The sequence below is a fragment of the Rhineura floridana genome, chromosome 19 (genome assembly GCF_030035675.1).
Source record: "Rhineura floridana isolate rRhiFlo1 chromosome 19, rRhiFlo1.hap2, whole genome shotgun sequence".
In the NCBI taxonomy this organism is placed as follows: Eukaryota; Metazoa; Chordata; class Lepidosauria; order Squamata; family Rhineuridae; genus Rhineura; species Rhineura floridana.
The window spans coordinates 23,803,819-23,827,954 of record NC_084498.1 but is presented as its reverse complement, the minus strand read 5'-3'; the positions used below and the strand labels follow the sequence as shown (position 1 = coordinate 23,827,954).

Here is a 24,136-nt window from a genome sequence, read left to right as displayed (position 1 = left end):
GAAAGAGCTTATATATATATAACTGCATTGCCGGCCTATGAAATTATTTTAGATTGCTGCTTTTTTAAAAAAAATATCGTAATATGATCATTCTATGGCTGTTCTTATGTAAGCCACCTCATGAGGACTTTGACCTAAAAGGCACTCTATAAATATTTAAATAATTAAAAATAAAAGTATTTTCAAACTTGCCTAGAAGGGCTGGTAAATGGGAAAGGTACTGAAGCTCTCCCCACACAGAGAGATTCTCTGCCACAAATGGTTTCACCTTCCCCCAGCTATTTTTGCATTTTCAAGAGTCCAGGGGAGGGGAATCAATTTTTTAAAAAAATCACCATGGGAGGTATATGAAAAAGAGAATCTGGTGGGGGAAGGATTCAGAATCCTTCTCCTATGCTCCTGTTTCCCCCCACGAGCACCCTCTCCCTGCAACCCACCCACACAAGAGAATTGTCTGGTAGGAAATCCTCATGCTATCTAAATCTGTCAACAAGTTTTGGGGTTCTTACAACCTGGGCTGACCCTTCCCCCCCCCCCAAGCTGCCATTTTATGAGGATTTACTGGGGAAAAAAGCCTTGCCTCTCCCCCTCTGCCGTTTCAGATTGAAGAGGAGCTGGCGGCCCTGCAGAAGGAACGCAGCGAGAGGATAAAGTTTCTGTTGGAAAGGCAAGAGCGAGAGATTGAAACTTTTGACATGGAGAGCCTTCGAATGGGCTTTGGAAATTTGGTCACATTAGAATTTCCTAAGGAGGACTACAGATGAGATTAAATTTCTTTTGCCATTAAAAAAAATGCAAACAAAAAATATCTCAAATCCCAACATTCCCTCCCCCCCCCCATGTTAACGGGTGTGCTCTCTCTCTTTCTGTCTCTCTCTTACTGACTTCTCGTCGGACTTCAGTGCCTGTATATTCTTACTCCATCAGGGCCCCCCCCTCCCTGCCAAGTGTCACATGTTCCAGAGCTGGACCATGCCCAGCACTCTCTGAATCTCATAGTGTCTCACAGTATTGATGTCTCTGTGCAATGATTTTTTTTTTAAAAAAAAGGCAAAAAGCAAAAAAAATGTTTCAGTGAAAACCTTTGAGACAACTTTGAATCAAAAAAAAAAAGTGGATGTATGTTTGCTTTTGAGCAATCACTCATTTCTTTTTTTTTGGCCACCAACCAATGAAAATACAAGCAAAAAAAAAAATTGAAAGAAAATAGAAGTCAAATTCCCCAGGGGGAGAGAGATGGATATTGCAGCCTTACCTTAATCAGCTGCTGCATAACTTTTTAGTTTTTAATTTTATTATAATTATTTCTTTTTTTGGTATTTATTCATCAGGAATAATTAAATAAAAAATAATAAAAATTTTATTAAGAGATCGAGAAATTTGATACATTTTACAGAAAATCTGAATTGTGCTGTACATATCAGTGGTGGACATATTATTACTTTGGGGGCGGGGGGAAGGGGAGGGGGGTTGGGAAAGAGGGAGAGCGTGATTTTTTTTTTTTTTAAAGGGTCAGGCCAGGCCAGGTGGGGTTTTTTGGCCATGGTCTTTGGCACATTCTTGATTGTATCATAAATCATTTTCTGCTGTAGCAGAGGATGTGAATACACTTAAAAAAAAAAAACTTAAGGAGCCCAGAGGATCCCAGGAGCACAAATTGGGCCTTGTCAAATTGTGTATTTTGTGTATAGAAGGAAATTTAAGGAGAAATTTACTTATTTTCATATTGTATTTTAACTGTTTCTCTGATCAAAAGTTTTTTTACTACCTAACTCCTTCCCCCCCCCCTCAACCCCACCCCAGGCCACGCCAACCCCCAACCCTCCGCCCTGCCTCTTTTTCCAAGTCAATCTTTGGAGTTTAACACTGTCTCTCAGTCACCATCACTTTGATCTTTCCTCCTCCACACCCCTCCCTTTTACCTCCCCACACACACTCCCCACAACTCCAACTTTGGTTCCCCCGCACCCTCGTTCCTCTCTTCCTGTCCCTGATAAATCTTGGTCATAAATATTGCATTATTCACACTTTCAAACTGTGTATTTTCTTACAATAAAAAGGTTTAAAAAAAGGTTTTACTTCTTTTGCATGCACTTTTAAAAAAAATAACCTAAACAAAAAAAACTTTTTCAGGTTCAGATGAAGAGCATGATAACTGTCAGAGCTTTTAATTATATTTGTAAATAAAAGTGTTGCTCACGCAGATCTTGACCTGCACTTTCCCCAACTCCTGTCAGCCATGGAGGAGGTTAGTGTGACTTTCCAGCTTTTTTTCATTCAACAACAGGAGATGCTGTTTAACAACAAAACACTGGCAACTCAGATCATCAACTTCTAGGCTGGACGCCACAAGTTGCCATGACGCACACAAATCAACGATAGATTTCACTGAGTCTACCACCTGTCTCGCTTCAGTCCCCTTCACACTTTCCAGTGGAGGAGAAAGAGCGAGCACTGCCTTTAGTGTGTGAGCAGATTCTTATGGAGCAATCCACATAGGATAATATTTTGGTCACTTTTACTACAATGTGCCCGAAAATTGCTAGCAAAGCAATGGAAAAACTAGAGCAGATCTCACATGCACTTCTTTTAATGGGTTGTATTCCAGCTTTAGTCCAAAAAATATAAATGCTTCAAAATACTAAGATATTTTATTCCCAATTAAAAACTTCTGTGTTGTTCCAGCACAGGCTAGAATAGGTCCTTTTTCTTGTTTCTAACTGGAACGGGAGTAACCCGAGTTTGCTTGTCTAGGATTGGTGCTGCTGTTGGACAACGGTCAACCATCCAGACACCCAGGTTTAAAAGAAGATAAAAGACTTATGGCTGCATTTACCTCAAAATTGGCATGATTGGAAGAATCATACATGTACTCAAGGATTCTTAGCCAGCATCATTCTGTTTCTCCAACCTTTGGGCAAAGATCATTATAGCTTCCTGAAACTAAACTTTGGTTCATACAATAGGTGGATCTTCTTCTGTAAAGCACCACAGAAGCCAGAAGACAAATCCAAAAAGGACATAATTAATAGAATAGACTCGGTGAAATTAATACGCTTAAGATGGAATCATGTCCACTAATTTCCAAGTAGGACTAACATTGGATACAACTCATTCTTTTATTCAACACAGTGGGATTCACATGACAGCCTCTTTTGCATTCAGTTGCTCATAGATCTTTGGCACGTGTCTGTCCCATTCGGCCAGGTAGCACACACCTGCCTTGGGGGTACCCAGTTTGTACTTCATGCGGAAAGACGAGGCTCGGAAATTCTCACGCTTGGCAGCAGTAAGGTTATTCAGGATGGGCTCATCACAGGTCAGTCTCTGCAACTGCTCATAGACCAGCCACACATAACGATGAAGGCCTACATTGGGCAAGAACATAATGCAAATGTTGTATGTTTTTAATTATATGTATTTTTTATCTGGAAGCCGCCATGAGTTCCAGTTTTGGAAAAATGGCGGGGTATAAATAAAGATAATAATAATAATAATAATAATAATGTTTTGGTAGAGCGGAGTTAAAAACTGCTTTTTTTTGGCAACATTGACAATTTTTTTCCAAGCAACTATGAAAATGTTCACCTTATTTGCATTGCCCTCTTTCTCAACTGACTTCATGTTCATTGCCCTCTTTCTCAATTGGCTTCATTTGCCCCAAGTAGTACCACTAGATACAAATGTATGTAGTACTGTGACACAACTCTGCTTACTTCCAGATTGGCTAGTATTGCCCATGGGAGCAATCCAAGAAGAAAAAGAGTGACAGCCAAGAGAGGAGAGGGGACAAATGATATGGAAGCAGCAGGAGATGGGTAAACAATTGCACAAATGGGCACCCTGGTGTGTGTTTTTCCAGTCCTAACTCTAGCTGAGGGTATGATTGATCAGAAAAGCAGCTAGAGAGGAACAAGGTAAGTAGCCACTCCCTCTACTGTTCAGTCACTTTGGATTGTAAACTCCCCTAATTACTTTTCATTTAATAATAATAATTTGTGCTGAGGGGAGTTATAGTCCAAAACATCTGAGGGAACCAGGTTGGGGAAAGCTGATTAACAGATCTGCTCAGCCTCGCCCAGCAAGTCAGGTTCTCCTGTTGAAACAGCCAGAAATAAATTCAGAATTAAGTGGTTACAGGAAGATGAGATCTTACCTCTCACTTGCACAAACTTAAAACCCTGCTGATACACCTTTTTAAGCTCCACGATAGGTGTCAACTTTCCATGAGCTACTGTCCGTAGGCTGCTTGTTGACACACAGCATAATTCTTCACACAAAAGGGGCATTCAGTCTGCGAAGAAGTGCAAGTTAAGGCATTTTCCATCTCTGGGTCTGGCAGCCCAATCCACAGGCATTTGCAGAGTTCACAGTACCTGCCTTTTGATGGTGTAGGCGAGATGCCAGAAATTTCTCCCACATTTTTTTGTTACCATTCTCCATCCATGGAGGTGTATAAAATTATGTCTGGGTGTAGAGAAACACACACTTTCTTCCCTCCCTCATAATTCAGGGTCATCGAAGGAAGCTGAACGGTGGGAGATGCAAGACAGACAAAAGGACTTCATGCAGCGCAGTTAAACTCTGGAATTTGCTCCCCCAGGAGGCAGTGATGGCCACCAACTTGGATGGCTTTAAAGGAGAATTAGGCTACTGGTAGGGCAGGTAAGGCTATCAATGGCTACCAGCCACTGTTGGAGGCAGTACCTCTGAATGCCAATTGCTAGGCATCACAGGTGGGGAGAGTGCTCTTACATTCAGGCCCTGCTTGTGGGCTTCCCATAGGTTGGCCACTGTGAGAACAGGATGTTGGACTAGATGGGCCTTTGGCCTAATCTAGCAGCATCTTTGTACGCTCTTAAAAATGATCAGAGGGGAGCTAAATTTTTGGTGAAACCTCATGGGTGGGGTGCAGGGTTAATGCTGCACATCTCTTACTTTTGTCGTGGCCCAAGGGTCTCTGTGAGTGACCTTTCCTTCATTCTGCAAACAGGGCTGGGGAAGCTGTGGCCACCCAGGAGTTGTTGGATTCCCAATTCCCGTCAGCCGGCCTGTGGTCTGGGATGATGCGAGTTGGAGTTCAGCAATATCTGGAGGGCCACAGGTATCCCCGCCACTAGCTAGTTTCATTTTGCTCTCCCCATCCATCAGTCCTCCCTTACCACCAGGCCTGCTGAAGAGTTCTGCTGAAGCCTGAAGCTTGCTTGCTTTACTTTCTGGCATGTGGATTAGTCCAACTGAAGGTATTGCCGTTGGATTTTGAATCAAATATATAGTTTCCAAACTTTGCTGGCATCTCCCCTCACTTCTCCCATCCATGAAGGTGTCCAGGATAATGACAGCAGTGGCTGGCACCTGTTGGGTGTGCTGGAGCAGAAGGCAGAGAGCCCAGACTGCAAGTGGAACCACAACCAATGGCAAGCAGAACCGGTTAATTGCCATTTTGGCCCTATCCTCCCTGCTGAGTTCTATGAGGGGCAACGCTGAGGCTGAGGAGAAGAAAGTTGACAGCCAGGGCCGTCCCCTGGGCTGGTTGCAAGAAGACAGGCAGCTAAGGGCAGAATGAGGATGGTGGGGTAATGCCTCATTCGTCCTAATGGACCAACCTCCCCTGAACAGCAGGACCATCCTGGAGGGCCATGACAGAGATGCACCTTGAAAAGAGCCAAGGGCTATCGTGTTCCTTCAGCAGAAACACTCCCGAGCACTTAATGCCAGTTTGCTCATTAAAAAGCAAAGAACCTGTCAAGGAAGAAAGAAAAGCTCTCTCTCTTTGAACACACTGTGCCATGTTTGAACAGCACTGCTAATCTCTCAAAAGACAAAACTATCGACCCACCCAAACACAAAGAATGTACTCTATTCCTCTTTCGTTTCTTGGTTGCCAGCAGTGGGCCAAGTCTCTGCTTGTCTTGGAACAACCCAGCCAGCTCTTCCTTGGCCTCTTCAATGTGGCAATCACCTCCTTCCAAACATTCCAAGGCAGAGGATCCGCATAGGTTCCCAACCTGGTGCCCTCCAGATGTTTTGGACGGCAACTCCCATCAATCCCAGCTAACACAGCCATACTGGCTGGTAGGTGTGTGCTTTGGGTTTGGACAAATCCTGAATCAAGAAGCAAAGGAGATGCTTTGTACAGTGGGAACACTCTGAAGCACCCCAAACCAAAGCAGGAACCTGCAAAGTGATTTGGGACAATCCGGAGATTCTGATTTTTTTTTTTAAAAAAAAATAGATTCTGTGTCTGCAAAAACTGAAATATTTCTTGCCAAGTTTGCCATACAGGGAAGATGCCAAAGGGAGGAGAGAGGGAAGGGAGAGCTCTGTGATTTTTGTAGCTTTTCAGAAGGAATAATTTTATCAGGGCATTCCAATCACAGTGCTTTGGGGAAGGGGTGCTGAAGTAATACATCACCTTGTTCTTGTCTACTCTGTGCTCCTTGCTAGTTCTGCTAGAGGTGCATGCTTGGAAAATGTTGGACATTCAAGTCCTGCCTCTGTGCCACATGCTCACATATCCACCCCTGTCAAATCAGCTTTGCACTTTGTTCACATCCACACCATACATTTAAAGCACATGGCTTTCCCAAAGAATCCTGAGAACTGTACTTTGCCCCACACACAGCTACAATTCCCGGCATCCTTAAACAAGCGGACAAGGAGCAGGGCCAGTGAGAGTAGGTGTGGCCTAGGGAGAGTCCCAAGGGCCAGGTAGAGAAATCTGGAGGGCCACATTCAGGGGCCCCTGGGCCTGAGGTCCCCCACCCTTGCCCTACGGTATGCCATGGTTCTCCTACCTGTTCCCTTGGCAGGTGCGGATCCAACATAATCTGAGAGGATGCATCCACTGCTGATGTCGTTACCTTGCATGTTGGTCACCAGGAAATGGTGCCATTCTCTAAAAGAGGAAGAGAGCAGGGCAGGAACATTCGGAATGCAACATCTAACCCAAGTCTTCCACATTGCATCCTCCACGGCAACACTGTGGACAGTGGCAGAGCATCTGCCTTGCATACAGAAGATCCCAGGTGCATCTCCAGGATTTCAGGTGGGGGACATTCCCAGCCCTACCTAGAGATGCAGGGTATTGAACCTGGGGGACTGCCTGCATGTAAGGCAGATGCCCCTTCCACGAATGGCTGAGTCCCTGGAAGCTCTTGGGGTCTCACCTGAGCTTTGGATCCACCCTGCTGGGAACATCCAGGTCTGTAAGAATCAAAGTGTAGAGCTTCTGTGGGTTTCAGCCCTCCCAGTCAATGGACGTTGGACGGTTCTGGACCTGCCAGAGTTCAAAGTCATGGTTTAAAGTGAACTACTCATTTGAGTGTGTGTGTGTGTGGTGTGTGTGTGTGTGTGTGTGTGTGTATATATATATATATATATATATATATATATATATAATGTCCACCCACCACCAGCATACACTCCCTGATCACTCTTCCCTAACGGTATGCAGTCCTTGCAGAGGAAATTCACTCTATCATAATGCTAAAAGAAAGGGTGAGAAATCTGCAACCCACAAGCCTAATTAGGCCCAGCACTGGTCCCAATTTGACCCATGGGGCCATTCCCCACAAGCCATGTCCACCTGCCCCATACATGATATCAGATGCAAGGAAGGTAAGGATCCAGCTACAAAAAAAGAATCGGGAGCTTAACGTGAGCTCCTGATCATTCTTTTGCAAGTGGGGCTTCCAGTCAGTATTGATCAGCTGACTGGCACTGACAGGGCGCCCTGCTAGGATCAGCTGCACTAGGGAATTCCCCATTGGGGGGCTTGCTTTCTCCATTTGGAGGGAACTGTTTGGTTTCAAACAACTACCTCCAAATGGAGCCTTTTTCCCTCTGCAGATGTGCTCCTGATGTGCTGATTGGCAGTTACAGCAAGCCCCTTTGAAAACATGCCCTCAGCACTGATCAGCTGATTTGTGCTGAAAGTGTATTCAAAGGAGGTTGCTGTAACTGCCGACCAGCTAGTTGCCAGTTACAGCGCGCACCCCCTTGAACATTGACAGGTGTCAATTGCCTGATATCATTATGACATCAGGTGACTGACAGGCAGGTGGTTCCACCTTCCTGTCAAAGTTGATCCGCAGGAGGGTGAGGGCAAATTAAGAGATCCAGCCCATCGGCCACAAGCCATCCTCCACCCCTGTGCTAAAGGAAGAGATCCAGTTACATACAAGCAAAGAGACAAAAATGCAGAACAGGCAAAATAAACCAAAAGGTTTTGCTTTGCTCTGCAAATACAACACCCTTTGCCGGATGTACCTGCAAGCAGCGATTCATGCATTAACACAATCCAGATGGCTCCTTCAAGAGGTAAACAGGCAGAGAAGGAGAGGACACGGTCCAGAGGCTACCCTGGAGGGACACTCCTCCCAGAGTCGAAACAAAGCCATAATTGAGAACAGTCACGCAAGCGAAGCTTGCTCACAAATCCCTGCAGAAGGAGTTTGTTTTTCATTTGCCTCATCCCCACCCTGTTCATGAGCCTCTTTCTGGATCAAGTCCATCCAGCATCCTGTTTTCCACAGCAATGAGCCAAATGCTTTGAGCAAATTCACAAGGAGCATCTTTCAGCTGCAGTCCTATACCTGGGAGGGAGGAAAATGCCCCTGTATACAGCGAGGCTTACTTTTGAGCCGACGTTTTAGGCTCGCCCTGCGAGTGTCTAGAAATGGTTGGAATCAGCAATGTGGAAGGCACTGAACGTCAGAACGAACCTGAGTGAAAACAACTTCTCAGAGAGCCCAAACTATTCTGTTTTTTTGCACCCTACGAAGATCTACTCCTGAAGCTTCCTCCTTTCATAGTTGCATTTGGCAAAGGGGGAAGTTGCAGCTGTCTTATTTTTGCAGAATGGCAATAAGGAAGATTGCCCCTAAGGAAGGGATTTCTTGCTTTCCAAAATGCATTGGGTAACAATAAAGTATTTTGGGCACTTTGAGGCCTTTTTCTCTCTAGTGTATTTAAACTGAATCAAGAATAATCTTTTAAATTCAGAAGCCTTTGCCTGCTTAAATCAAACATATTCCTTAAATTTAAAAAAAAATGCTTTGCGTAGGGAGAAAGATGGATTTACAGATGAGTTCATGCCGCCCATATGGGAATTAAGTGCAATGGAAAGTTAATTTGGAACGTACTTGAACTGACTGGTGTACTTTGAGTTTCAGAGGAGCCAAAGATGTTAATAATGCCCAACTGTTTCAAAAGGCGCAAAATAAATAAAACATGTTACCCTAAAGCTAAGAAGAGGAGGGAAGGAATGTTGCAGCTGATTTTATCCAAAAAATAGTTTTAGAAACATACGAACACTGGGCTACCTAGCTCAGTATTGTCCACACTGACTGGCAGAGGCTCTCCAGTGTTTCAAGCAAGGGGATATGCTGAGCTGTACCTGGAGATGCCATTGGGGATTGAACATGGGACCTTCTACAAGCAAAGCAGATGTTCTACCAATGACGCTTCCTCTACCAGAGGAAGCTGCCTTATACCGACCATAGGTCCATCTAGCTCAGTATTGTTTACACTGATTGGCGGCAGCTCTCCAGGGTTTTAGAGAGGACTTTCCCAGCCCTGCCCAGAGATGCCATGGATTGAACCTGGGACCATCTGCACAGGTACAAAAAACAAGTCAAGAAAACAGAGAAAGGGCTCAATCGAGCCAAAGGTAAGCCCATTCAAGGCATTAATTTTCATGACGAAAAGGTGCTGGGCCCATTCAGAATTTTTTGTGGTTAATAATGTGCCCTAAACATTTGGCACCTGCCTCATTACCCTCATAATTCCATACTGAAGTGAACGCCTCACAGTTGAACATTATTAGATCGCCCCCTGGCCTATTGTCCCCTCCAGCCAATCCCAGGACTCGGAGCTAGCCCCTCATTTGAATGCTAGCCAGTTGAATGCTGGGCTATTGTCCCCTCCAGCCAATCCCAGGACTCAGAGCTAGCCCTCATTTGAATGCTGGCCAGTATATAAGAGCGTTGCTTGGGTAAGGTCACCAGCATTTGTAGTTGGGGAAGCTGTGCTGAGCAGGCCAAAACAGCAAAAAGAAAAAGCCATGGCTGTTGTCAAGAGAGGTAGAAAGAAGCAGCAAAGCAGACCCCAAAAGATCCCGAGCAGACGAGGGAAGCTGCCTTTGAAACCCAAGAGGAACGTTTGCATCATCAGGTTCCCAAGAAGCGGCTATTTAACAACGTGCCCTCTCGTCTCCTGGTACTTCAACCGGCGAATGCGGGACGACCTCCTTTCCTTACAGAAGGGCAAGGCTCCCTTGAGCCCCTGCATGGCGGACGTCCACCCAAAGATGTCCCTGCGGCTGGATCGACAGCGGAAGCAGCAACACCCCAGCCGGTCTTGCTCAGCCTTCCTGCACGCAGCCTTGAAGGAGATGGCCAGCAAGAAGCGGGCCAAGTGGGTGGCCGCTTCCCCCCAGAAGCGACGGCGATACTCCGATGAGGAGATTTTCTACAAGTTGGCCAAACCCTCCAAATTGGAAGGTGCGGATGACGACAGCGCAGCCCTTGACACGGGGACAGAGAACATGGGTCCTGGGATCTCCCAGCCAACCGCAAGTGAACTTCAGGAGGCATTAAGCTAGAAGAACAAAACCCCTCGCTCTCCTTGGAACAGCATGCAGGCCTGAAAGAAAAGCCAAGGGGGGGGGGGAATATCTAGATACAAAACAAGCCACCAGCCTGCTCAAAAGATCCAAAAAATAAAAAACTGAGGGGAGCAGCTGCATCCATATTCCAGTCCTGGACAAAAGCCATTTTTGCTGAACTAATGAAAAAGAATAGTTTTATCGATGCCTGGAGATGAAAATAGAAAGATATTTGATCCATCGCATGCAAAGCGAGCAACACAAAGTCATCTGGATCTGAGAAGCCAACATCTCTGAACCCACCCCTTGAATGAGGAAGTATTCTTTTCCTTCCTGACACGAGATGAGCAGAAATTGGCTACCACTGTGAGGAGGAACAGAAAGGATTGTCACTGTATCCATGGCGTTTTCCCACCCCCTCAAAAAATTCACCCTGACGTACCAATAAAGCTGGATCTTTTGCAACATGTACATTGCGTCCTGAAGGTGTCAAAAAGCCCTTGTGTCTATACGTTCTATTATTATTTCTATTTCTAGTACTATTTTATTGACTTTATATCTTGTCCTTTCTCCCGAAGGAAGCCAGGATGGCAAACACATCAACAAAACAATTCAAATATAAAAAAAAACATTCTCAAAACAGTTAAAACGTTCTGGAAAAAAAAATACTTACAGATGAAAACATTCTTTCATCCACATAATTGTTGCTGTTTTCATCACAATAATTTATTATCGAGGGGGGGCATAATGGAGGTGATTATCATAATTGCTTCATTCAAAGATCGCAGGGCAGCAAGCAATTTTAAAAGACAATAAAATGTGCAACAAAAAGATCTTTTACAAATGATAAAATTGGATAAATTCAATTAAACTAACATTTTGGGCTTCTTAAGTTTAGGGGGGGAAAGGCAAGTAAGGGTGGAATAGAATGGAAATTATAATCATTGGGCGGTGTAGAATATAAATCAATGCAACATACAATAAAAACAAATCTTTTTTTAAAATAAAATATAAAATTAGTGTATGCTTCTGAGCCCAATTCAAAGTGCCAGTTTTGACCTATAAAGCTCTTTATGGCTCAGGTCCCCAATATCTTTTGGAACGCCTCTCCCAATATGACCCTGAGATCTTCCTCTGAGACTGTTCTCTAGGTCCTCCCTCTGAGGGAGGCGACAAGGGAGACAGTATTTTCAGTTGTAACTCCCCATCTGTGGAATATGCTCTGCAGGGAGATCTGCCTGGCGCCATCATTGATCTTTTTCCGGAAAGACATACCTTCTCTCCCAGGCATTTGATAGACTGAAATGATGTTTTGTTTTAATATGCTGCCAGACCTTCCTGTGGCTGTGTGGGGGTGTTATTGCTATTGTTTATTGTTATGTGTTTATAGGGTGTTATGCTTAGAAAAGGTCCTCAAATGCAAAGATGTAAAAGTCAGGATCATTCAGACCATGGTATTCCCAATCTCTATGTAAGGATGTGAAAGTCAGACAGTGAAAAAAGCGGATAAGAGAAAAATCAACTCATTTGAAATGTGTTGGAGGAGAGATTTGCGGGTACCATGGACCACAACAAAGACAAATAATTGGGAGTTAGATCAAACTAAACCAGAACAATTGCTACAAGCTAAAATGATGAAACCGAGGTTATCATACGTTGAACACATAATGAAAAGACAGGATTCACCAGAAAAGACAACAATGCTGGGAAAAACAGAAGGGAGTAGAAAAAGAGGAAGACCTAACAAGAGATGGGTTGATTCCATAAAGGAAGCCACAGACCTGAACTTACAAGATCTGAACAGGGTGGTTCATGACAGATGCTATTGGAGGTCGCTGATTCATAGGGTCGCCATAAGTCGTAATCGACTTGAAGGCACGTAACAACAACAACAACATCAGGGAAAAAAAGATGGACTGCGAAAAATACAAATAATAGGGTGTTAGAACAAATTAAACCAGAACTATCACTAGAAGCTAAAATGACAAAACTGAGGTTATCATACTTTGGACACATAATGAGAAGACATGATTCACCAGAAAAGACAATGCTGGGAAAAATAGAAGGGAGTAGAAAAAGAGGAAGGCCAAACAAGAGATGGATTGATTACTTAAAGGAAGCCACAGACCTGAATTTACAAGATCTGAACAGGGTGGTTCATGACAGATGTTATTGGAGGTCGCTGATTCACAGGGTCGCCATAAGTCGTAACTGACTTGAAGGCACATAACACAAGTTGCTTGGGGACCTTCGGGTATCCAGCAACTAATAAATAATGACAATAATAATAGATAAAATTCAGTTAAGCTAAGCAATGGAGACCAACCTCAGGAACTCAAAACAGAGACACTTCTTCCATTTGTCCATTTCTTTGTTTTAATTTTGCACTTATGATTTCCGGCCACTGGATAACTCTAGGCAGGCCTCTCTAACCCAGGGATGCTCAGGAGATTTGGGGAAAGGCGTTCCTTGTGAAGAAGGATTGCAACGATAGGGCTTAACTTTAGGGGGAAAGGCAAGTAATGGGGAGGACACAGTGGAGATTATGCAGAGACTATGAGAAAGTATTATGACTCCCTGTGGTGCAACCATAGCAACAACAAAGCAATCCTCCCCCCCCCCAGTGGAGGCTTATTCATTTGGTCAATTGGGGCATTGTCCCACCAGCCTCATTCTGCCCTCACCCTGCCTCCATCGGCCTGTCTTCTTGCTTATAACCCGTCCAGAGGGTGGCATCGACTGTCCGCTTCCTCCTCCATAGTCTCAGTGTTGCAGAACTCAGCAGAGAGGAGATGGAGGCAAAACCAGAATTAGCTGGCTCCGCCTGTCATTGGCTCTGGCTCCACCTACTGCTGGCCTCGCTGCTTTTCGCCCTACCAGCCCCAACGGGCACCAGCTACCACTCACTGTCGTCCCACCCCCCATAAATGAGGCTGCTGAAATGAATTTCTGCATGAAAGGACTGTGAGCTCGGTTCAGTTCCAGTACTGAAATCAAATGCTTAGGCCCAGAATGCACTCGAATGGCTGACTCTGGTTGGTGGATCTTGGGGTTCTGGTTAAAAACAAAAGTATACCTCTCACAAACCTAGACTCTGCCCATCCCTGGCCTAAAGACTGTGGATGAATTCCCCACCAGGCACCTGGATCCCTATCCTGGAAACAATGAGACTGATCAGCACCTGAACGGAGAAGATAAATCAGATTGCTGACATGGCCAGGCAGAGCGGGAGACCCCCAAAACGGGAAAGGCCTTATAGCAGGGGTAGAACACAGGGACAAAGAAATCTTGCCCTATACCGAGTCAGGCCATCGCTCCATCTACTTCATTGTTGTCTACAGTGACTGGCAGCAGCTCTCCAGGTTTTCAGATAGGGGTCTTCCAGCTCTCCATGGAGATGCCCTTGGGGACTGACCTGCATGCAAAGCAAATGCTTGCCCACCGAGCTATGCCCTTCGCTATACCGAATCAGATCATTGGTTCTTCTAGGTCATTATTGCCCACACTGGCTGGCAGGGGCAAGATTTCAGATGGGGTCTCTCCCGGCCCTACCTGGAGATGCCATCAGGGATTGAAGCGGGGACATTCTGCGTGCAAAACAGATGCTCTACCACTGAGCTTTGGGCCTTCCCCTAAAAATAAAGATTCCAGTCCTCATTGTTCTGAACAAAAGGCTGGTTAAACAGGAATTTAGGAAGCTGTCTTATACCAGTTCAGATAATCGGTCCTTCTAGCTCAGCACCATTCACACTGATTGGCAGCAGCCTTCCAGGGTTCCAGGCAGGGGGTCTCTCCCAGCCCTACCTGGAGATGCCGTGGATTGAACTTGGGAAGTTCTGCATGCAAGGCAGATGCTCTCACCACTGAACTACAGCCTTTCCCCAAAGCATGCACTTTGCACGCAGAAGGCCCCCAGTTTAATCTTTGGCATCGCTAGTTACAAAAGTGAGGAAGCAAGCGGTCGGAAAGGCCCTTCTCCCCGTCCCCCTGGATGGCCTCCGCCAATGAAGGTAAAACAGGTGCAGGGAAGCTTTTTCAGCCTAAGGGCCGCATTCCCATCCAGGCAAACTTCCAGGGGCCAAATGCCGCTAGTGGGTGTGGCCAGATGCATACAGCAAGTGGACAGAGCTCAACAGAGCAGTCTGCCTCTGTGCTGGAATTGCTCTTTAATATGTTTTTAAACTTTTTTAAAAAAAACCAGTATGTTTTTAAACTTTTTTAAAGATGTCTTGAAAGTTTTTAAAACATTTTTTTAAAGATGTTTTGTTTTAATGTATTTTAAAGTCTGTTTTTGAACTTACAAGATCTGAACAGGGTGGTTCATGACAAATGCTCTTGGAGGTCACTGATTCATAGGGTCGCCATAAGTCGTAATTGACTTGAAGGCACAGAACAACAACAACAGAAGTCTGTTTTTATGACGTTTTGAAGTGTTTTTAGTGCTTTTGTTTGCCACCCTGGGCTCCTACTGGGAGGAAGGGCGGGATATAAATCAAATAATACATAAATAAAATAAAGAAACAGATGCGCCTTTTTGTACCATTCCAGCCATGCAAAAGGCTGAGGTTTCTACACCAACACCTCCACAACACTCTCCCACCCTCCTCTCTGGCCAGCGAGACACATTATCGCAGTTCTCGCACAGGCCAACCGGATGCCTAAAGCAAAGCTCAAAAAGTAGGATCTGAGTGCAACAGCCCTTTCCCCCACTTGTGATTTCCACCAACTGGCATTCAGAGGCCCACTGCTTCTGACCGTGGAGGCAGGACTCTGCATAAAAAGAAGAGCACGGCCGCCAGATCAGGCCAGCAGCCCATCTAGTCCAGCATCCCGTTCTCACAGTGGCCAACCGGATGCCTCTTGGGGAAGCCCACAAGCAGGCCCTGAGCGCAACAGCAACTCCTCACTGGCAATTCCCAGCAACTGGCATTCGGAGGCATCCTACGTCACCCTCCACATTCAGCCCTCAAGATGGTGCCCATCCACAATGGAATGCACATGTTCCAAAAGATCCAGCTTTATTAGTATTTCAAGAAGAGTTTCCGGGTGGGGAAGGGGAGCACCCTGGATAAAACAATCCATCCTCACTGCAGCAGGGGCCAGTTTCTGTTCGCCACTTGTTAGCAAGGGGGGGTTGACATCCTTTCACAGCTGGGTTTAGAGATGATGGGCCCTTACTTCCGGGCGACTCTGATGTCCACTAACCACACAATGGCTCAATATCTCCCCACCCCCTTCAGCAGTGATAAAACTCTTTCCAGGCCTCCCCCTGTTGCTTCAATTCAGGATAGGAACAGGGGTGCAGATGGTCTCAAATTTCTTGGATCTTTCAATGCAGGCTTCTTTTTTCCTTTCCCCCAACTCTTCTCCTTTTGTTTTTTCTTTCAAGCCCGCCTGTTGTTCCGAGAAGAGCGAGGAGTATCTCTCTAGCTTTATGCCTCCTGGAGTTCACTTGCTCCTGGCTGGGGTATCCCAGGAGGAGTCCTGTCCTCCATCCCCATGGCGCCTCCCAGTTCTTCTGTCTTGGGGGGCTTTGCCAGCCTGTAGAAAATCTCCTTGTTGGAGTAACGCCGTCGCTTTTTGGGGAGGGAAGCCGGCACCCACTTGGCACGCCTCTTGCTCGCCATCTCTTTGAGGGCGGCTTGCAGGAAATCGGGGCAGCGGCGCGGGCCAGGTTGCTGCTTCCTCTGTGGTCTGGTCCACAGGGCCCTCCTGCGAAAGGCAGCCCCCCTGCTGGACCACAGGGGATGCCTGGCCTTCTGGGAGGGAAAGACGTTGCCCTTCATCCACCGGTTGAAACACCAGCACATGAGAGGGCATTTCATGCGGTAGCCGCGTCTGGGGAACCGTAAGATGCAGATGTTCTTCCTTGACCTAGGGGGCAGCTTCCTTTTTCGAAATGGGGTTTTCCTCCATGACCTATTATGCTGGCTCCTCCTCTTCCTCCATTCCTGACTCCGACTCCTCTGCTGCCTTAGACAGTAAGGCATCCTATATGTTTTGAGAGCAGCCATGTCTTTTTTTCCTCCTCGTCCAGCTCGGATCAACTTTTCACATTGCAAATGATAGTGACCTCACTCTTATATATTGGGAAACATTCAAATGAGGGACTAGCTCTGAATCCTGTGATTGGCTGGGGTGGGTGGCACAATAGCTGGGGGGGGGGGGAGTTACCCAATAATGCCAGACTGTGAAACGTTCACATCTGTATGAAATCATGGGGATTAGTGGTATAATGGGGGGGATGAAGTGAAGGAGTTTATTACAGGAATACAGTTTAGCTGCCTCATACTGAGTCAGACCATGGGTCCATTTAACTCAATACTGTCTACACTGATTGGCAGCAGCTCTCCAGGGTTTCAGGCTGGGGTCTCTCCCAGCCCTACCTGCAGATGCCATTGGGGATTGAATCAGGGACCTTCTGCATGCAAGACAGATGCTCAGCCATGAGCTACGGTCCTTCCCTAAATGGTCAAAGTATGACCATTCCACAGCTACTGATCCCAAGGAGAGTCCATAAATGCAGGCAGCTCTGTATATATATGTGTGTAAGTGTTCTGTGCCTCTGTTTCTTTGAGATGAGTGAATCTGTCAGTTTGGGTTTCTCTCAACACACATTCTTCAGTTCTTCACATTTCTACATCAGTTTGCGACTATTATTTTTCTTTTTAAAGTTATCATGAAAGTCCATGTGCATTTTAGTGCAAATTTCTCCTAATACGCACACTTTTCTATGCACATTTGCCTAATATGCACATTTTTGCAAAGCAAATTTCTCTAATGCATTTTTGGATGCTGTTCTTGCTAATACGTGCAATTCCCCCCCCCACTCTTTACCCTCGTATATGCAGGTCTGCGCACATTGCTTGGCACAAACTGCATTGCAAAACATGGAGAAGCAAATTTCAAAGGAAGGCAGTGTTGCGATTTGCATATTATTTTGGAAAGTGCAAATTGGGTAGACTCAGCTTTAAATGTGAATTGAATAAAATTTCTCATACAAGCACACACAATACCCAATTTTATGGGGATCAGGTAACATAGTATACTGAGCCAGCAAAGTGTGGTCTAATGGTTAACATGTTGGGATTTGGCTGGGGAGTCCTGTATTCACATTCCTGATCATCAGTGATCACTGGGGAGTCCACTGATCAGTGGTGCTTACTTCTGCAGCGCATGGGTTCAGCTTCTAAAACACTTTGAGCTTTAAGCAAAGATCTTCAGCCAGCCAAAATGCAACCATTTGCTTGTAATTAAAATTGCAAACTGTCCTTGCAAAAAAAAAAGCATTATTGTGTTAAACTGCTAACATGAAGTAGGAACCCCATCAAATAAAAGGAGATATGTATCCAGACTCTGCTTGATTATTTTCCTCACTCCCTGGATTCCTCTGTGTTAGTCTGTCTCAAACAGTGGTCCAACCTGAAAGCCTTGTTACCATCTCATTCACTTGCCAGAGCAAGGAGAATCTCTCAGTTATCAGGGAGTTCGACAGATGACACCCTTGCTCCTGCACTGAAAAGAAAAAAGTCCCAGAGCTGTAGTTCTCTGCGCCATCCCAGCGACAGCCTTGTCCATTCCTAGGCACCTATGGGTGCACTTAGGTTCTGGATGCCAAAGCTGAAATTCAATATAAACTTACCGTTGGGTAACCAACCCCAGTTCACTGGACTCTACAGCAGAGGTAGACAGACAGCAGATCAGAATCTATTGCAGCCCTGGTGCCCTCCAGATGTTTTGGAGTACAACTCCCATCAACCCTGCAGTGTTGGCCAGGGCTGATGGGAGTTGCAGCCCCAAACATCTGGATGGCTCCAGGTTGGGGAAGGCTAGTCTACTGGTTGCTCTCTTGAGTCATCTGAAGGAGATCGGCAAGGATTTCTGGCTTTTCTGTTGTTTCACAGTGCCCTCAAAATATGCCTCCCTACCCCAAACATCGCTGCTGAGATGAAGAAGGGGAACCAGAAGCAGATTTTTGTGTGGAAGAAGGAGAGGGAGCTCAGCTCATGCCAGGTATTCCGAACGTTCCTGGGCTCAGAAATATCTCACCGAGTCTGGGGGGCTTTTGAACATGGCTCCCCTTGGTGGATTCTGGGGTTCTAGTCAACCAAGCAAAGGGAATCCTGCAAACCTAAAGGTCTGCCTACCCCTGTTCTAAAGGGATGAAGGAAAGCCATCACACCCACACCGTATCTTTGAAAATGGAAAAGGATTGCCTTCGAGTCGATCCCGACTTATGGCTACCCTATGAATAGGGTTTTCATGGTGAGTGGTTTTCAGAGAGGGTTGACCATTGCCTCCCTCTGAGGCTAGTCCTCCCCAGCTGGCGAGGGCCTGCTCAGCTTGCCACAGCTGCACAAGCCAGCCCCTTCCTTGGCCGCAACTGCCAGCTGGGGGGCAACTGGGCTCCTTGGGACTATGCACCTTGCCCACGGCTGCACAGGTGGCAGGGCACGTAACCCCTGAGCCACTCGCTGTGGGGGTGATCTTTAGCTGGCCCTTGACACCCAGGAGACACGAGCAGGGATTTGAACTCACAGACTCTGGACTCCCAGCCAGGCTGTCCTCCCCACTGTGCTATACCAGCTGTTACACCATATCTTTAAAACACATTTAAAGCACGTGGCTTCCCCGCACGAATCCTGGGAATTGTAGTTTAGCCCTCACCGAGCTACAGTTCCCAGCATCCTGAATAACCTACCTGGAGCTCCTTGGCGGAAAGGGAGGATAGAAATGAAAGAACAGAATAAGCACACACCTGGAGGACACCAGGTTGGCGACCCTCCCGCTCTAAACGCTCCGGCAGGTCAGCCCCTACCTGGGATGGCGTGAGGACTTGGCCCAGCTCCTCGATCCCCACAGCCCCGTAGAGCACCAGCAGGGGGCTGCCCGGCTGCTCCTCCACCTCGCCGAGCCGCAAGGGCCCATCCCACGCGCTCAGCTCCAGCGGCATCCTCGGGGCGGAGGCTGGGCAGTAGCGCGGCCCGAGAGACCCTCCGTCAGCCCCAACGGCTCAGCCCCGACGGCGATCCTGTGCCAGTTGCGGCTGTTTTTGGAGAGGGGGCGGGCTCGGGAGCTCCCATTGGCCAGAGGGAGGGGCCGGGGAGGGGCCAAGACGGCGCCCAGCCCTCGGCGAGTCCCGCCTGTCCTAATTCGGAACAGCCCCGACGGAAGAAAGCTCAGCCGCCCTCGCAGAAGGAAAGAACGCGCGTGGGGAGTGTAATGTGGCCCCCGCTTCCTTGGGAGTAAGCGGCAGCAGGGTGCTAGCTGAGAAGGAAAGGGCCCTAGCTCAGTGGCAGAGCACCTGCCAGGCCCTAGGTTCGATCCCCAATGGCGTCTTCAGGCAGGGCTGGGGAAAACTCCCTGTCTGAGAGATGCTGCCTGTCAGTGCCAGCTGTTCTGACCTAGATAGACCAGTGGCCTGACTCAGTACAGTAAAGGGCTGTAGCTCAGCATGGCAGAGCATCTGCCTTGCATGCAGAAGGGCTCAGGCAGCTCCAGGTAGGGCTGGGAGAGGCCCCTGCCTGAAACCCTGGAGAGCCGCTGCCAGTCAGAGCAGACAATACTGAGCTAGATGGACCAATGGCTCAGTGTAGTGAAGGGCCGTACCTCAGTGGCAGAGCATACACCTTGCATGTAGAAGGCCCCAGGTGCAATCCCTGGCATTGCCAGGTAAGGCTGGGGGAGACTTGGGTCTGAAGCCCTGGAGAGCAGCTGCCTGCAAGTGCAGCTTGATGGGCCAATGGTCTGACTTGGTATCAGGCCGCTTCCTCATCCTCGACTTACTGGGGGAGGGGGAGGCCAGAGCTTCCCCTCCCTGTGCCTTTTGGGATGCCCCCCTAAGCTGCTTCTCTTCTTGGAAGTCGGGCAACGGCCTGAGATGGTTGAAATTTGGGAGCAGAAGAGAGATGTCCTGGGATCTGAATCAGTGGCTATTTCTTGGCCAGTTAGAAGATTGTTTGTTTGTTTTTAAATTTGTTTATTTGTTGAAAATAAACACCACATTTTCCAGCATCTTGGGGTTTCCCCCTGATTATTCTTGGCTTTTTGGATGCTTGCCACTTTCTGCTTTTGATTTTTGTTTGTTTCTAGCAAGTGCGGGGAACCTTTGGCCCGCCAGAGGTTGCTGAACAACAACTCCCCTCATCCCAGACGCTGGCCACGCTTGTGGGCCTGATGGGAGTTGTCGTTCAGCAACATCTGGAGGGCCCCAGGTTCCCCACACCTGGTTTTTAGGAACACAGAAAGCGGCCTTATCCCAAAGCAGACCAGATGTTGCTGAACTACATCTCACATCCTCCCTGACCATTGGGTATGCTGTCTGGGGCTGATGGGAGTTGTAGTCCAACCGCCTCTGGAGAGCAGCTGGCAGTAATATAGTGGCAAATTCAGAAGTGCAGGTTCCCTTCAGGTTAGTCACAGCCATGCCCCCCCTTTGCTGCTGGGTTAAGAATGAAATCCTTGTTAAACCTTCTCCCGCAACAACAGACATCCCTAGAGGCCAATAAACATGAAATGGGAGAGTGTTAGCTACTGAGAAGAGTCTTCTCAGTGGCTGACTCATCTCCTTTCACTCTGATTGGCTCCAATCAGCAGGAAAGGACAAGGAAGCACATTAGACGACTCTTCTCAGTGGCTAACACACTCCCTGTTTGTGCTGATTGGCTCATAGGATGCTGAAGACATAGGAACCCTGCTGAGACCCTGCTCCCAAAAAAGTAAGAGGTCTAAGACCCCCTGAGACCCTGGACGACTACACCTCTGGCAGCCGGTTGGGGAAAGTTGCTTCAAGGACCCCCATTAAATGCTTTGTTGTTTTGGTAGGATTTGCATATTAAATTGAAAGGTATTTCATACCTCCTTTAATGACTCAGTAATTGGTCGATTAAAAGGCCAATGATGAGTCGCCTGTAAATTTCTTAATGGGCTGGCAGCCTCAAGCATGCCACGGAACAGCTTTTTCCTTGTGCAGAACATCCCCCCCTTGCATGGATCACATGTGAACAGCAGGGGGAGCCATAACGCCACAAGCGTCCTCTCGGCATTCATATAAATATTTGCCAGATGCTGCAGATCCTGTTATTCCTTGGATTTTGTTGCTGCTGTCATCGCTATTGCTATTACTACTATAGCAAGCACATTATTTCCCTCAGGCCTTTCATCGTATTCTGAGAACTGCAAGAAGGTCTCTTGAGTACCCCCAACGGCCATTTTTTGGTGGTTTAACCTTCCACATTTGCATCGAATGTTTACTTATGCATTTAGGAATATGGGAAGCTGACTTATACTGAGGCAGACCATTGTTCCATGTAGCTCAGTACTGCCTACACTGACTGGCAGTGGCTCTCCAGGGTTCCAGACTGGGTTCTCTCCCAGCCCTACCAAGAGATGCCATCGGGGATTGAACCTGGGACCTTCTGCACGCAAAGGAGATGTTACACCACTATGTCCTTGACAGTGGGGCGGTGGAATCCACTCTGGGTTTTAGCTTCAGCACCTTGGCCAGCTCCTTGAAAGTTTGACTAAAACCTGGAACGGATTCCACTGCCTCACTGACGTGGAACCCCCAGCCCCCACTGTACCTAGCTCAGAAATGGTATAGTGCTTGGCTTGTACGTGGTTTACTAATTTTATTATCTCTCTTTAAATATCTCCATTTTGCCCCACAAAACAGTGCTTATTCCCAAAGGAATGTGTTTAGCATCAGCAGGGCATCAGAAGCAAAGCCCACGTTACTCTTGTAGTCCTGATGGTGCTATGCTTTCATTATATTTAAAATGCACAACTGCACATGCACGGATTATTGCTTATTTTATTAAATGGGGGTTGGCAAACTGTGCCTTTCACTCTAACCCAGGAACGGGGAACCTGTGGCCCTCTGGTTGTTCTTGGAGTCATGACTCCCAATCAGCATGGCCAATGGCCGGGGATGATGGGAGCTGTAGTCCAGCAACATCTGGAGGGCCAGAGGTTTCCGACACCTGCTTTAGAGATATCCTCCTTCTACAGCAAAAGGGTGTTTGTTCCCAAACAAGTGTGTTCTTTTGTTCCAGTAATAAAATGGTTTCTTTTGCTTCTCCATTTTAAGTCAAGGTGATGAACCTTCTGGTGCCCAGATGTTGTTGGACTCCAACTGCCAGCAGCCAGCATGGCCAATGGTCAGGGATGACAGGAGCCAGAGCCCAATAACTTTGGGCAGGCCTCAGGTTCCCCATGCCTGCTTTGTGGTGGCTAAACCAAAACATGTGCAACTGCAAGAACATCATATTCTCTCCCCCACAAACACTCCTCTGTTGTTTCCCTGAATCTGTTTTAGATTGGGAAGGAAATCCCCCTGACTTCGAGGAGCCTTGAATCCCAGGTAAGCCTGTATAACTTGGAAAGAGGTGTAGTCGTCTGGGGTCTCGGGGGGTCTTAGACCCTTTACTTTTTTGGGAGCAGCGTCCCAGCAGGGTCCTTAAGTGTCCAGCATCCTGTGAGGCAATCAGCATGAAACGTGAGTGTGTTAGCCACTGAGAAGAGTCTTCTAACATGCTTCCTTTTCCTTTTCTGGTGACTGGAGCCAATCAGAGTGAAAGGAGTCAGACACCAAGAAGACTCTTCTCAGTAGCTAACACTCTCCCCTTTCATGTCTATTGGCTCCGAGGGATGTCTGTTGTTGTGGGAGAAGGTATTAACAAGGCATTAATTCTCCACCCAGCAACAACAACAACCCCAAAAAAGGATTGAAGGGGCGTGGCTGTGACTAACCTGAAGGGACCCTGCACTTCTGAATTTGCCACCACACTACTGGACTCGGATTGAGGAGCCTTTGGCCCTCTAGATTTTTTTTTTTTTGGACTACAACTCCCATCAGCCTCAGCCAGCAAGGTCAATGGCTAGGGATGATGGGGGTTGTAGTCCAGCAATCTGGAGGGCCACAGGTTCCCTACCACCGTGTATGGAATTGTAGGATGGACACACACCCTTTCTGTCCTGGAAGCCCCGCCTCACACCCACACTCCTGGGGCTCGGCCGGCCGTTTGTTTGGTGCGCGGCGAGAGCGGAATGTGCAGAGGCGCTCTGTGCACGCCCAGAGGCGCTCTTGACGCTTTTGTTTTCAAACTGTTATTATTCTTTCGCAGGTGCCGGAGCGGTGTGGAAACCTGGCCTGAATCCAGGCGGGGTGGGAGGAGAGGAGGACCGGCTCACTGGCTGGCTAGCTGCGGTTTCTGGCCGCCTCCGTGGGAGGGGCGAAGGATTTCCTCCCCCCCCTTCCTCCCGTTCCCACGGCTGCATCCAGCCTGCGCCATCTGAAACTGGTCAGGGTGTACGAGGTAGGTGAGGGGGGGAGGGAGATCGAGCCCACCTGGGGACAGGTGGCGGGAGGGTGGCTCTGCGGCAGGACGAGGCAGACCCTCCATTTCTCCCCCAGCTGCCAGGAGGAAAGCGCTCTGCCCCCCTCCCACCTCTCTCCCCGCCTCTCTCCCTTCCCTTAACGTCGTCCCTGTCCAACAAACGAGGCGTTTTTACGCTTACAAGGGGGGG

The 24,136-nt window shown here is 47.4% G+C and overlaps 2 protein-coding genes and 1 pseudogene across 8 annotated transcripts in view; 2 read left to right on the top strand and 1 right to left on the bottom strand.

Annotated features, from left to right (window-relative positions):
• TAOK3 (TAO kinase 3) overlaps window positions 1-1,449 on the top strand; it is a 108,816-nt gene extending 107,367 nt beyond the window's left edge. For all 7 annotated transcript variants that reach the window (XM_061602530.1, XM_061602527.1, XM_061602528.1 and 4 more), the window contains one exon: window positions 603-1,449. In XM_061602530.1, coding sequence (XP_061458514.1) covers window positions 603-764 — 162 coding nt within the window. In that variant the 3' untranslated portion in view covers window positions 765-1,449. The remainder of the gene's footprint in view (window positions 1-602) is intronic.
• Window positions 1,450-3,105: 1,656 nt separating this feature from the next.
• LOC133373376 (phosphatidylethanolamine-binding protein 1-like) lies at window positions 3,106-19,634 on the bottom strand (annotated as a pseudogene).
• Window positions 19,635-23,635: 4,001 nt separating this feature from the next.
• Window positions 23,636-24,136, top strand: part of DTX1 (deltex E3 ubiquitin ligase 1) — a 50,992-nt gene continuing 50,491 nt past the window's right edge. The window contains exon 1 of the mRNA XM_061603340.1: window positions 23,636-23,925. The gene's annotated coding sequence lies outside the window, so the exon portion shown is untranslated. The remainder of the gene's footprint in view (window positions 23,926-24,136) is intronic.